Source organism: Diachasma alloeum, unplaced genomic scaffold (genome assembly GCF_001412515.2).
Source record: "Diachasma alloeum isolate Michigan unplaced genomic scaffold, Dall2.0 Dall_scaffold_00176, whole genome shotgun sequence".
In the NCBI taxonomy this organism is placed as follows: Eukaryota; Metazoa; Arthropoda; class Insecta; order Hymenoptera; family Braconidae; genus Diachasma; species Diachasma alloeum.
In genome coordinates, this window is record NW_021680342.1 from 2,904,671 (window position 1) to 2,919,480 (window position 14,810).

At 36.9% G+C, this 14,810-nt stretch overlaps 1 protein-coding gene across 1 annotated transcript; it reads left to right on the plus strand.

Moving 5' to 3' along the window:
• The first annotated feature begins 7,187 nt into the window (after positions 1 to 7,187).
• On the plus strand, positions 7,188 to 12,924 carry LOC107048175 (protein yellow-like). Its single transcript, XM_015271240.1, has one exon. The coding sequence runs from the start codon at positions 7,503 to 7,505 to the stop codon at positions 8,805 to 8,807; it is 1,305 nt and encodes a 434-aa protein (XP_015126726.1). The 5' UTR covers positions 7,188 to 7,502; the 3' UTR covers positions 8,808 to 12,924.
• The last annotated feature ends 1,886 nt before the right edge of the window (positions 12,925 to 14,810 follow it).

Genomic DNA, 14,810 nt, shown 5'->3' on the forward strand with positions numbered 1-14,810 from the left:
GCAGCTCAATCACGCCCGCGTACATCCACACCCCGTTTTTAACCAGTATGCAGCGAAGAATCTCTCCACAGATAAAAAAGAATGTGTTTATTAAACTGAGCGGGAAGTATCCACGGTCATTCGCCTATTCGTGATTCGCATAATCGCATTAACGAGTGACAGCATAACCGCCTATGCGTGCTTCATTTGAATGCCTCCCCCTCAGCCTGCCCCCCCCCCCTCCAACAACGGAACATTTTCTATTCATTTCATTGTTTAGTGGCCCGTTACGCCTGCGACAACTACCAAAACCTTTCATACGCACGTACGCGTAGTTAATGGCCGATGGGAGATGATAGAGAGGGAAATACATTAAATCATAAATTGCAAGGGACTCATTCAGCTGTGTGAGTCACGCTGCGTAATCTTTCCATCGCTGTGTACCCCTGAATCAAGACCCGGCTTGATGGAGTATGGGCTCACTATGCTAATGTAATCTGTAATCGAAGGTGAACGCGTCTGCTCAAATGGCGCTGACAGAGGTCAATAAGAATATACGAGACGATATCTGGAAATGAGAATAAATAAATAGACAAAATGAAAATGAACTTGAATGAAATTATTCAGAGAACTATTCAAACAACACAGCAATTGCATGACCTTCACCCAGTCTAATGAAAACTATTGGAGTGGATAATTGTTGTTATTACTGGTGTATTTAATGGAGTAATAATCCGGGATCAACCGAAGGGGCGTATTTATCGACAGTTCATCAGAATCAATCATGGAACACAGATGAATCACACATGAAGTTGTTCCCTAACGTCAGAGAATGACAATCAACTTTCTTGTATTTTACCAAAGCGGGGAAAGAGGATAGACTGAACCATTCGATTCCGTAACATTATTATTCAGAAAATGATGATTTTCCATGGACTTTTTAGTTTCGTAAGGACAATAATATGAATCTCGACATTTTAAATAATCAACTTTGTCAACTGCGAGGGAGAAATATGAAAAATTGAGGAACATTTGCGGACATTGTAATAAATAAATAACAAATAACGTACTTTTACAGTTTCATAAGGACTGAAGTATGAATCTCGACATTTTAAATCATCAAATTTGTCAATTGCAAAGGATAAATCTGAAATATTCGAGAAAATTTGCGTTATTTAGATAGAAATTCCCGATTTTTAGCAGCAAGAACACGGGAATTACCCAACTTGACTTTTCACTTGAATTTTCAATGAAAATATGAATATTTAGTACTTAATAACACAATTGTTTACATATTCAAACAATTTTTAATTCAAGAATACATTTACTTGCACTCTCCTGATTTCTATTGATTTTCATGCAATAATTTCGTTAAAATTTAGAATTACCATTCATTTTTCACTACCGATTTAAATTCTCAATGGCATAATTCCTTAAAATTTCGAGAAGTGTACCACAAATTTCATTAAAGAATTTCCTACACTGTAGAAAAATATTATTATTATTATTATTATTATCATTATTATTATTATCAAATAGGTAATTCACATTTTGAATAATCAACTCTGCATTATCTACGATTTGACCTTTTTTATCGTCAATTTTGTGCTAAAAAATTCTGATTAATCAATCGATGATATCATCTCAACCAAATGACCCACACAGCGACCTAATTCATGATTCCTCTTACATCCCCAGTTTTCTGCCTCACTGCTCCTCTCATCCCGCTCTTACGCTCTGAATTTATTTCCTACATCTCTCTCGGACTTCTATTTCAGTCCAAGCGATGTTGTTTCGGTTAGTGTGCCAGTAGGAAGCGGGAAGTGAGGGTGCGGCCTTTTACTGTACAGAATAGGATGAGTAGATAATTCTTCGGTGAGAGATTGTAAATGCATCAGACCGCCTATTGTAGTGGATAGGCCAACGATCTACATTTGCATGCTTGCCTTCATTTACAATTAATCAGAGTGAATACACCTGAATGGAGAATGTACTCGGACGGCTCCAGGGCAATGAATTGCGGGTGGACGGCCGGGAGAGTTGTTGACTCAATTCAGAGGGGGAAAAGGAAAGGGAGAGTGATAAGGCAAGCGTCAGTGCAATTCATTAGGTAATTGATGAAGGCACAGGGGGTTATTTATCTTAAATCTAATCAAGGTTTTATTTGCGATATTGTGGGGGTGATTTATTTACTCGGAGCGAATATATCCGTCTCATCATCACACTGTTAGAATTTTCCGAAATTTAAATAAGAATTGGATGAGTTCTTCGCGGTGTGAATCTAAATTCAATCTATCGTTAAATTGGTAATGGAATGACTTGAAAATTCACCAAATTTGCGTTTCTCATGTTTCAGAAAAAGAATTAAATGTCATGGACAAATCAGTAGTAATTTTCAGGAGTGACGTTAAATTGAATTTAGGGAGGAAAACCCTGAAATTTCAAATTTCACTGAGAATTCAGTGGAATTCCGAATTTTTTAGCAGGGAGAAGACGAGAATTCCTCGATATATTTAAATTTCCGAACGAAACACGAGTAGTCAGCACAAAATTACACAGAATTTTCTTAGTTGTTATTCATTCTCATTAAATAATTGAACTGAAATTTACCGTTTTAATTATTTTGGTGACCAACTGCGGATTTTCAAATACGAAATTTCGTGAAATTCCTGGAAATTGAGAATTCAGAACAGGATATACTCCTCAATGTTCATTATTTCATCAATTTTTTTGCCGTATAAACCTGAAAATTCTACTTGTATTGCATATTCACAAAAGTAACTGATTCCTTCGTAAAAATTAGTCGCCGTTAAGCCTCCCTAATGTTTTTCTTGAAATTTCTAGATGAATTTTCTATTACTTCACGTTTTCCCCTTATAAAAACGAATTTATTCGACTCAAGGTATTTCTAGCCAGTTCAGAAGGTCAACGATAAACTCGTAATTTTCAGTAGAATTGGGTCAACTAAATTCTCTCTTTTCAGAATTCATCTTATTTCAATTCTACCGCTCGAATCAACTGACTCATTACGTCGTACAGTGAATTTTACGGCATATACGTGAGAGAATGTGTGACTTTTTCCCATGAAAACGGCCGGCGCACGCACTAGAACTAGAAATACCCCATCTCTTATTGGCTAATTGGAGGATAAATGGAGTCAGTGTAAAAACTCCTACGCAAGTCACTACTGAATTTTTTCACTGCGTCATCGAAACCTGCTCTGTGTTGTGGTCACTGTTTTGTGGTTTTTTTAGGAATTTGAGATGAATGTCGAGGCTTTCAGTTTCAGGGTTGTGTCAATTCACCGTAATCGAGGTGATGAGTAATTTCAGGGTCCAAGGATTTTCCTGAATAGGTGATATTCATGGGAATTTGAGTGTTCAATATTTAAACGTGATAAATTCACTTTCCAATAATTGTACTGTAAGATAATTTTAGATTGAATATTCCATATGAATTGATCATTATTAAATATTTTAACTACTTTTCCATGAAATTAATGTTGCAATTGTTGAAGTCCACAAAACATGACGCATTTAAATCAAATAAAACTTGTTTTTTCAATTTTTCGATTCATTTCAACAATATTATCCTCGGAAATGGGTGAACTTATTTGTTATTCCACTGAAAATATGTTAATTATATGAAAAAAAAACATTCCATGTTACTAAATTGGTTGTAACTAATAAAGTCTCTATTTGGATCAAGGAAAAATTTTTTTATTAAAAAAAATTATTTATTTGAAGAAAATAAAAACGGATGAAAACCAATTCCAACATTGAGCAAACCTTTCACTGCGAGTTCATTTGATCTAAACAAACGAATAAAAAAAATTCAAATGAATCCTCTTTCTGGATGTACTCGACTATCAATGAAAAACAAATGGCAACAAAAAAAGATGTCCGGGGGGCACGGGAATAGAGAAATCGCAACGGAAAATCAAAGCTCTAGAAGACACAGAGGGGAATATTCTATTTATACTATTCCAAATTGAAAATCGCCCCAACATTGTGACTGCAAGCGTCACGACATCTCATTTATCCACTAGAGAGATTATCACGTCCCGAAAAACATTCCTCCACTCCAGCATTGTCACAGCCCCTATTCACTTGCTAATGACATCCCTATTCAAGGTCAGCGCCACCTCAAGAGCCATGAAGTGCGTGGGTTAGAAAAAAAAATCATGGGTCAAGGGAGTCACTCCCTCGAGTGGAATGAAGCCCTCGAACATCTTCAGTATAAATAAAACCCACGTCCGTGAATTCGTCACGAGGAAATTGCCATCAGAAATATCGCTCACCGCATGACATATCCAACCAGCGACAAAAATGGAATTATATAACTAACTCGTAACAAAAAATATGTAATGAATTCCGTTTACACACATTAGTCCAGACGGAAAATAAAAAACATTGCGTCATTTTGTCATTGATGTAACACATAGCAAATATCCATTCTTGCAGTAGCCAACCCACTGACTCATGCATAACTATTACCTCGCCAATACTTTTATTTTATATTAGCGAGCGCGTGACGACGCGAAGAAATTTTCGTTGCGTTCGAATGGAAGCTTTGTAGGGGAGGGTAGGGCAAAGCGGACCATTGACAGAAAATTGTTAATTGTTGATTTTTTTCTTTCCTTCAAATCAGGAACACTGAATGTGTTGAATTAAAAGTGAGTTTCTTGGATCGTAACCGTCACAGGGCTTTTATAGACAACAAGTGTCGTTGAATCGCAATCTGATCAGATTTTCTAATCACCTCAAACCACAAATGACTTCGAATTTGCTCCATTCGGAGGCAAAAACAAAAATTATCAATTTTCTGTCAGTGGTCCGTTTTACCCTACCCTCCCCTAATCCTTCAATTCTAAATTTTAGATTTTTTATTATATCGGCCCAGTATGACCCAAAAAGTCCGAAAACCCAATTTTTAGACCTCGTCCCTACGTGTGCGGGTACGTGTGTACGTATGTAACAAAATTTGCTTCAATTATTCGTTAATGAATGGATGAAATTGAATCTTTTTTTATTTCAAATGTTGGCATTATTGAGCCCTATCAATCGCCATTGATTACAATTTAATTCATCGATTAGTTTTTTTAACTTTCGAATCTTTTCGAAAATCGGTTGCGTCGCGATAACTAAAAAAAATTTTCTGAATTGATTGAATGAATGAATGAATGAGTGAATGGTTTGATGACGAGTTTGAATATTAAGGCGATGGCAATAATCTTTATGTTCATTTATTTGAAAATTTTCAAAAATTTTGTATTTTTTGAAGACCAGAATTTCGGGGATATCTTGGAATATTATTCTTCAAATGATTTCAATTATAGCTTGAAATGTTTGTTTTGATGTCACGAAGTCGAAGTTAAAAGATGATTACGCTATATTGGTTGATTTGATTTTTATAATGGTTGTTGAAAATTTCGAATTTTTCATGAATTTCCCTGAAAGTGAGCTTTCTGGTGGTTCCTTCAAATGTGATAAACAATAACTTATACATGATGAAAGGAAATGACGTGCAAAAATAACTATTCTATATGCAATACAAGAGCAATTTCCCACTTGTTTCGCTATTCGTCTGGCTTCAGTGCAATATTTATTGACTTTTTGTTCCTCATTGATTTTAACTCCACCAGTGATGAAGGAGAGTCTGCATAAACAGAGGGAGAGAGAGGGAGAGTTCAATCATCATAAATTGCGCCGTAAATTTCATCTCAATAATTCTCCCGTGTGTACAATCCGCGTAATAAAATTACTCAGGACTCATCCGATGTTGTTTACATTGCTGAAAGGGTCGCGAAGGCCACCAAACGCCCTGGCACAGTTCCACGGTGCGGGTTCATTCCTCTCAGTTCTTGCCAAACACATGGACATGAGAAAAAAGTCATGATTGAGCAGTCAACGTTGCAGAGGAGTGCGTGGATGAACGAGGTTTATCGGTTTCCTAATGAAACTAGTGTTTTATTTAATCTATTTCCATTCAGATAACCATCAACGATATTTATCACGCATTTTTTATAGTTCTTCTGTGCAACCCGACCCATATCATGTGCCATCCCATTGCACCCTTTATACACGGGAGAAATAGACAACGAAACCCGATGAAATGAAAGAGACTGGGAATCTCTTTGTGCGGATCTCTTTGAATCACACAGGTTGAGTTCTCCTTTCTCCTCTTTTCAATCCCTTAGAATAATCCCCGGCGGACGGATAATTGAGCAGATGCCGCACCCGTCTCATCTATTTAGTATAGACAAATAAAAAAAGAGGTGGAAAATAATCGCAAAAGGTTTCTTTTTTCATAAACTTAAGTCAAGTGAAACGAAAAGTGAAATCGTCCGCAGCAACTTGACCCCGAAATCTCTCGATTTACGGGGAATAACAGTGTCTCAAATATTAAGAAATTGCAGAAAGTTCCTAAATAAGTGGAAATGAAACCCCGAATCAGTAAAAGAAATCTTGAAAATTTAACAATGACTGGTTAACATGGAATTTCCATAGATGTTGATTGAGAAATAGTTGATTTCTGGAATATTCAATACAATTATAAAAATTATTGAAAGTTCAATTGAATGGATTGTTCAATTCCATGCGGATTATTAAAGAGAGTTTTCTAGTCATTTTCACAAAAATGACATTTATAGTCGGATTTAGGGGAAAAAAATTATAAAATTTCAAATTTCCCTGAAAATCCAATGAAATTTCAAATTTTTTAGCACACTGATAGAAAAGGTGGAACGATTCCACCTTACGGAATCGGGTTTATTTACGGTTCTACCAGTGCAGTAAACCATAAACCTTCAATATCTAATTCTACATAATTTTCATTAAATTGAAAAAATGTACGTGATTTCCATTGATTTTCACAAAATAATGGACCTAAAGTTTCCCGTCTCAATGCTTTTTCCATAAAATTTTAAATTTTCAAAAACAAAATACCTTGACATTTCAGTGGAACTACCACTTGATAAAAATTTTCAATAATTGTATCAGAAATTTCATCGAAAAATGTCACCTGTCTCCTTGAATTCCAAAATTTTTCGAAAAGCATCCACAAAACCCAAAACATTGAGATGCGTTGAACGAAGAGGGAAGACCGGAGTAGGGTGACGAAGGGGGAATTGCTGAGTAGTTGAACGTGTGGGGGAAACGACGCCTCGTTGGGTGCACACTTCCCGCCGCCGTCAGTCAAAACCTATACGTTCGACGCTATGGACCGTCTATCTAAACTGGTCTAACGCGAAAAATCTAACTTCTGGATTTAAACCCATACAAACGAGGTACCGGAATTGTCGGCGCAAGCCCGGTGAAGCGGTTGAATAAGATCACGCGGTTAAGAATAGCGCGGAACGGTCTCCGGCTTCTGTTTTTATTGCCAACGAACTCCCATATAAATTCCAAAACAGCAAAATAAAAAGTGTCAGTGGGTCCCGAAGTGAACATTAATATCGATCTCATCTCAAGTGTCCGATTCCACCTCAATCGTCTCCCGGTAGCTTCTAAAATTCTCTAAAAATGCTGATGAAGGCACAAATTTTGCTGGCATACCTGGCGATAGCGACAGCCGCGGCGCACCAGTTCGGCGAGAGGTTCCGCTGGAAGATAGTAGAAATCGCGTGGCCCTCGGACGAAATAAAAACTCAAGTGTTCGATAGAAACGATTACGTCCCAGTGAACAACGCGATCGCGGGTATCAAGGTATGGAAAGGTATGATGTACCTAACAGTGCCCAGATGGAAGCCAGGTGTGCCAGTAACCCTGGGTGTGATACCCTCGGAGCTAATAATGAAGGAAATTCCACCGAAACTCCAAGCATACCCGACCTGGGAGATGCAAACAGTGGGGGATTGCCGGGCATTTCAATTTGTCCAGAGTATGGAGATCGATCCCCTGGGACGCATGTGGGTCCTGGACACTGGGAGAACAGCCACGATGACCACCGAGCCCAAAGCAAGATGCAATCCTCGTTTGGTTATCCTGGATCTGGAGAACAACGGAGCCGTCTTGCGGAACATTCCATTCCCGGAGAGTGTCACTCCCCACAATGAATCCTACCTCAATGACATTGTTCTTGACAGCACTGACGGAGGATTCGCCTACATCTCCGATACAAATGACCGCGATCCCGGGATCATTGTCTTCTCCCTGGAGAAGAACAGATCGTGGAAAGTTAGGCACGACTCCATGAAGAAGCAGAAGGAAGCTGAGGACTTCTTCATCGGTGATGAGAGGGTCATCAAGGGAATTCCTATCGATGGCATCGCTCTGTCCCCGCTAGACGCCTACGAGAGATACGTCTACTACTGTCCGCTGTCGTCTTATCACCTTTACTCAGTGAATACCGTTGCATTGAAAGAGGAAGGCGTCACGAATATCGACAGGTACATTCGGGAAGTCGGGAGAAAGAGCTCGCAGACTGACGGGATGATGATGTCAGCCAATGGAACTCTGTATTTTGGTCTTCTCGCTGATGACGCTGTCGCCCTCTGGGACTCGGAGAGGGACGTCTCCTTCACAACTGGCCAGAGAATCATCGGGAGGGATCACGTGAGGATGCAGTGGCCCGACAGCTTCGCTATCGATGACAATGGGTACCTCTGGTGCACCACCAATGCACTTCACAACTTCATGCACAATAAGATCGATCCCAGACAGGTTAATTACAGGATATCGCGGTTGGTCATTGATAATTTCAGCTATCAGTATCACATGAATGGCACGGCGCCGGAGTTACCGGTCATCATCGCCGGCGCTGATGATCGGGTGCCCGTGGCTATTAGCACATTCATCTTCTTCATCCTCGCGATTGCTGTTCAGTAGATGTTTAAGATTTTAGTTGCTATGTGGGATGGGTGTTGAACAATCGAGGCACTTCGGTTCTAGCTTTAAATAGGTATTAAGGGTTCCCGTGGACATGAGTACGAGAATAATGGTCGATAGTTTTTGCAGTTTTATGCAAATGTTTCTTCGAGGGTTGTGAGGATGGGGGGGCGGTGGGGTACATGTAGGAAAATTCCGGGTTTCGATTGAAGTAAGTGAAGTTTTTTCCGCCATTTTATCCTGGGAAAGTGAAGAATGAGAGTGGGATTCTCATCGGAAATGGAAGGATTAATTTCTTGAGAGGGTTTAGAACAAAGAAGCATTTTCCATCATTTCACGACGGGAATTCTCCCAATTTGCCTATATGGTATCTCTTGAAAGCGCCCCATTACCCGTCACTCATTGTCCAAATATGCACAGAGCTATAAATTTTTATGGAATAATAAACGGTTCTCCGCACTGTTGGAAATTTTTTGAAAATAAAGTAATCGCTGGATTTGGAATTTAATCCAATTTTCAATCCCTCTAATTGTTGTATAGACGTGAAAATGGGAAGCTCGTTGGATATTCCAACAATCAACTACTTTGTCAATAACAATATCTGTGGAAATTTCTCGTTAATTAGTCGTTGTTAAAAAATTTGAGGTTTTTCGCTTGAAATTTCAAGAGTAATTTTCCTAACAGTGCGAGGTACTTCATAACTTCGGGCTATTCAGTCCCTAAAGGGTAATTGAAAGAAAAAAGAACAATAATTTCCTCTCTTTATCGAACGTAAGCATTCGATGGCAATACTCGTATTGCCCTCGATGAGCAGTTTTTATCGTTAGCAATGTGGACAATTTCCCAGTTATCAGAAAGAAACTTGAAATTTTAAACGAGTGAAATGCATCTCTACTGTCACAATATAGAATAACTCTCTGTTGTCAACAATTAATTACTTTCGATTACTCTTTCCCTCAGTCACACCTAGAGATTAAACGCACCAACGATGTCTATTATAAGTCGTAATTAATTTACCGTGAACGACAATTGATATATCGAAGCTCAATAGCTACGATCCATATTTTACCATGAAGTGCAGCGATACACATTGAGAAACACGAGGGAAATAAAATCCATATGATAAAAAGCGATCTACGAAACTTTCTTCTTAATTAGACTTGTTAAAAGCTTCAAGAATTTGCGAGGTACTTCATAACGTCGGTCTATTCAATCCGTAAAGAGTAATTGAAAGGGAAAAAACAACAAATTTCCTCTCTTTATCGAATGTTAAGCATTAAATATTGTCCTCGATGGGCGTTTTTTATCGTTAGCAATGTGGATAATTTCCCAAAAATTAACCGCGATTTTTTTTCCGGATCAGAAACTTGAAATTTTAAACGAGTGAAATGCACCTCTGCTGTCACAATATAGAATAACTCTCCGTTGTCAACAAGTAATTACTTTCGATTACTCTTTCCCTCAGTCACACCTAGAGATTAAACGCACCAACGATGTCTATTATAAGTTGTAATTAATTTACCGTAAACTACAGTAGCTACAATAGCTACGTTACACATTGGACCATAAAGGGCAGAGACACACATTGAGAAACGCGAGGGAAATAAAAACAAGATGATAAAAAAAATACTGTCCAGTATATTCCCACTATTGTTTGCACGTGCTTTCGTAGCACGATGCACGCAGCCGGGACGAGAACGCACAATGGATCTTGTCCCAGTTTTGAGGTGTGCACAAAACGCGTACGAAATAATATCATTGCGTTACTCGAGCCAGACCCCAGAAGAACCGCACGTTCTAAATTATTCTAATGTCTAGCGTCACGAAAATAAACAGCACTGGTGGTTTTCCATGTGCTCATGTCACGCAAGTTTGAATGATTAAAATTAGGAGAGTGTACCTGACCAGAATCTCCTACGCTGTTAGAATAAGATTGAAATTGCGTGGACTTTTTAAAAGTAATTTTCAGGAAAGCGACATTGAAGTCCATTTGGGAGAGAAAAAATAATTAAATTTCAAATTTTACTGGAAATTCAATGGAATTTCAAATTTTTTAGCAGTAGGAAGATGAGAATGCCACAATTTACTTGAATTTTCACTTGAATTTTTATTATTTTTCATGGAATAATTAAAGTGAACTTCACGTTTCGATTATGAAACTCCTTAAAATTTATATGGAACTGTTACTTTTTATAAAAAATTTCCAAAAAATATACCGGAAATCCAGTAAAAGTTTTTTATTAATTTTTTTTTTCAAATTTTTATGGACAGTTTAATTGTCATTTTTAGGAGAGCGAGATTAAATTCGATGTCAATCATGAAATTTTAAATTTCATCGAGAATTCCCCAACTCCCGCGAATCTCCAATCAAATTTACGCTGAATTTTAAATCAACTAAAAATTCAAGAACATATTTTCATGACTTCTATAAATTTTCATTAAATAATTGACCTAAAATTTGAAGTTTTCATTGATTTTTTTATCAAACTGTGGATTTTCAATGACAAAATTCCCTGCAATTTCAGCAGAACGTGACAGAAATTTCCGATAAGTGTCCCGGAAACGTCATAAAAAATTGCTATCCCAAATCTGTTGATCCTGTCTCACACTTTTGTCCAAACACTAAAACCATTGAATAGAAATGTTAGAAAAAACGATTGTATAATTAGTTGCAAGAATGGGAATCTTTTTTTTCATGTCAAGACCATGAATATTATCTGATTCGCTAGAATTCTCTGGATATATGAAAAAATGAAAATCTCAATGAGATTCTTCTGCAATTCCTCACAATAATTTCTTCATCCCCATTTGTGTTGATAATTTGCCGTCTGTGGATGATTACGATTGTCAACGATTAAAAGTGTACGTGTTTGTGTCAATGAAACCGAGTGGTATTGTCAGTGTTTTCTTTAATCTCAGAGCGTCAAGTGGGTAATAAGCGAAGTGTGACACACGGCTGCTGGCTTTTTGTACTCTTGAGTGTACACAGAAAGAGGGAGAGGGGGGAGGATAATTCATGCTATACGCAGCCTTCGGGATGAGCTATGCTTTCACCCTGCATTAGTGCGTTGACGGCGTCTCAATACAGCGAACAATGAAGAAAATAATACGAGATGATTTTTATTCATGAGCCAAGGATTTCTAAAAAATTGTGAATGACTCAGTCATTCTTTTGTACCCTCAGTTCTTCTCAACAAAAAATCAGTCACGTGTGTGTGCCTGTCGATTGATGATTTCACGCTACTCTCTGAAAATTCTGATGGAAGATTAATTAAGATCCTTGGATTTTCACGGAAAAACCCGAGAGTAAAATAAATAGTTTCATCGACAGCGCACCTCATTCATGACCCTATTTTTCCCATTTTTTCCTCATATCTAGAATCAAGGTGATGGAAAAAAAATAAAGCTGTCCATGAATTGAAGCATCGATTGGGTGCACTCAGTAGTTTATAACTATTTTTGAAGAGAATACCTTCTGTGGAAAACGTTAAAGGGCGAGTACTCGATGTACGCCATTTAGAGAAATATATTGTAATATTTTATGAAACTAGAGCAGCATTTATCTCGTGAACATAAAATTATGGAATGAATGTTCATTGAAATTTTCCGCACAAGAGGTTTTGAGTAATTGCGCATTTTTAATTACTCAAGTTGTGAATTCCACGATGAGAATGAGACATTCCATGTCAATTCAGCCGGCTTTCAATGCAGTATAATTTGGTTTCATTACCCACAGTAAATTTAGAATGAATATCTATGGAAAATTAATTACCGCGGAATGTCTCAAATGTTTTACAATGTCAGTGACATTATGGACACTTCATATAAATGTTTCTCATAAGATACGAGTGTGAATGAGCATTAATATATTTTCTACGAAATATTATGAAATTAGTGGTGGTATCAAAGATATATTCGATTGTAAAACAACGAACGGCAGTGGAATCAATTCTGAAAGCGTGTGAAATTCGTGAGAGATGTTCGAACACTTCGAGAGGCCTCAATTGCTGGAATAAATTCTCCCTGAATTCACTGCCGTTCCGCCAGTAAAACCGTACTATTCATGTAGCAATTGAGTGTAATATTCCAGTGAATAAATTATGAATAAATAAATGAATAATGAATCAATATTCTGACCTTGAGTCCTGAGATTGTACAACAATATACCGTGTAAGAACATCTGTTACGCAGCAGCCTCAGCGATGTTATTTCATGTGTAAATATTCTGAAGTAATGGGGTCACGAGCAGTGACCTGTTGACATCACGGTACGTATGCACTTTTCCACTTCACTTGTTTACAGTAAGAATATCACTCTTGAACTGGCATTGATTGATTTGTCATTTTCACTTGAAATTCATCATTGGATGTGACACAAGGATCAGAACAGGTGAAGTTATAGGACTTTTCATGTTTCCCGGTGTTTTTATCAATAAAAATTAGTCTTCACGTCATCTAAACTGCTTTAATTAGTTGTCACTTTTCACTAATTGTAAAAAGAACCGAAATCAACCTCTAAATATTTTTTTGAACGATTGTAGATTGTTTTATTTGGAATTTTCACTGAATGTTCATCACATCACTTTTCCAAGTTTTCTGTCGTTTGCATTGAAAAAAATTAGTCTTTAAGTTATCCAAACTGCTTTAAGTAATTGACACTTTCCCTGATTGTGAGACGAACCGAAATCAATCGCTAAAACTTTTCTTAAATGGTTCGTTTTTTTTATTTGTAAGTTTACTGAATGTTCATCACATCACTTTTCCAAGTTTTCTATCGTTTGCATTAGTAAAAATTAGTCTTCAAGCCATCTGAACCGCTTCAATTAATTCACACATTTCACTGATTTGCAAAAGAACCGAAACTGATTTCAAAATCTGTTCTTGAACGATTCTAGAATGTTTTCTTTGTAATTTTCCTTGAATGTTCTTCAGATCATTTTTTCAAGTTCTCTGAGGTTGCATCAATAAAAATTAGTCTTCAAGCCATCTAAACCGCTTTAATTAATTGACACATTTCACTGATTGTCAGAAGAACCAAAATCTATTTCAAAACCTTTTCTTGAACATTTTAGATTGTTTTATTTGTAATTTTCACTGAATGTTCATCACATCACTTTTCCAATTTCTGTATCGTTTGCATTAATAAAAATTACTCTTTAGACCATCTAAACTGTTTTAATTAATTGAGATATTTTATTGATTGTGAAAACAACCAAAATTAATCTCAAAATCTTTTCTTGAATGGTTCTAGATTTTTTTATTTGTAATTTTCACTGAATGTTCATCACAGCATTGTTTCAAGTTCTCTCACGTTTGCATCGATAAAAATTTGTCAAGTCATCTAAACTGCTTTAATTAATTGACTTTTCACTGATTGTGAGAAGAACCAAAATTACTCTCCAAATCTTTTCTTGAACGGTTCTAGATTTTTTTATTTGTAATTTTTACTGAATGTTCATCGCATCAGTTTTTCAAGTTCTCTGAGGTTTGCGTCGATAAAAAGTAATTTTTAAGTCATCTGAACTGCTTTAATTAATTAACATATTTCACTGAATGTCTATCACATCACTTTATCAAGTTTCCCAACGTTTCAATAAAAAATGGTCTTCAAGTCATCGAAACTACTCTAATTAACACATTTCATTCATTACGAGAAAAACCAAAACCCGAAATCAATCCTAAATCCCCCTCTCAAACAGATCTACATTATTTTATCTGCAATTTTCCGTCAAAATTCGTCACACGATGTAAAACTACTCAATCAAAAATGATCTTTTTCTTCCATAGTCAGAGGAGGCGACCTAATATCAGTTGAAAACTACTTCACTTGCCAATTATTCATGACAAAAAAACCTCAATCCAACCCTTTCCCGATCTGAAAGTTGATCCTGTGTTATCCCAATGTATTCTTACCTATCTTCCCAGTTTCACTCTCGTGGGGTTCAGTGTGTTAACAATACGATATGTCTGCTTTTCTACTTCGCATATTTACAACAAGAATAAC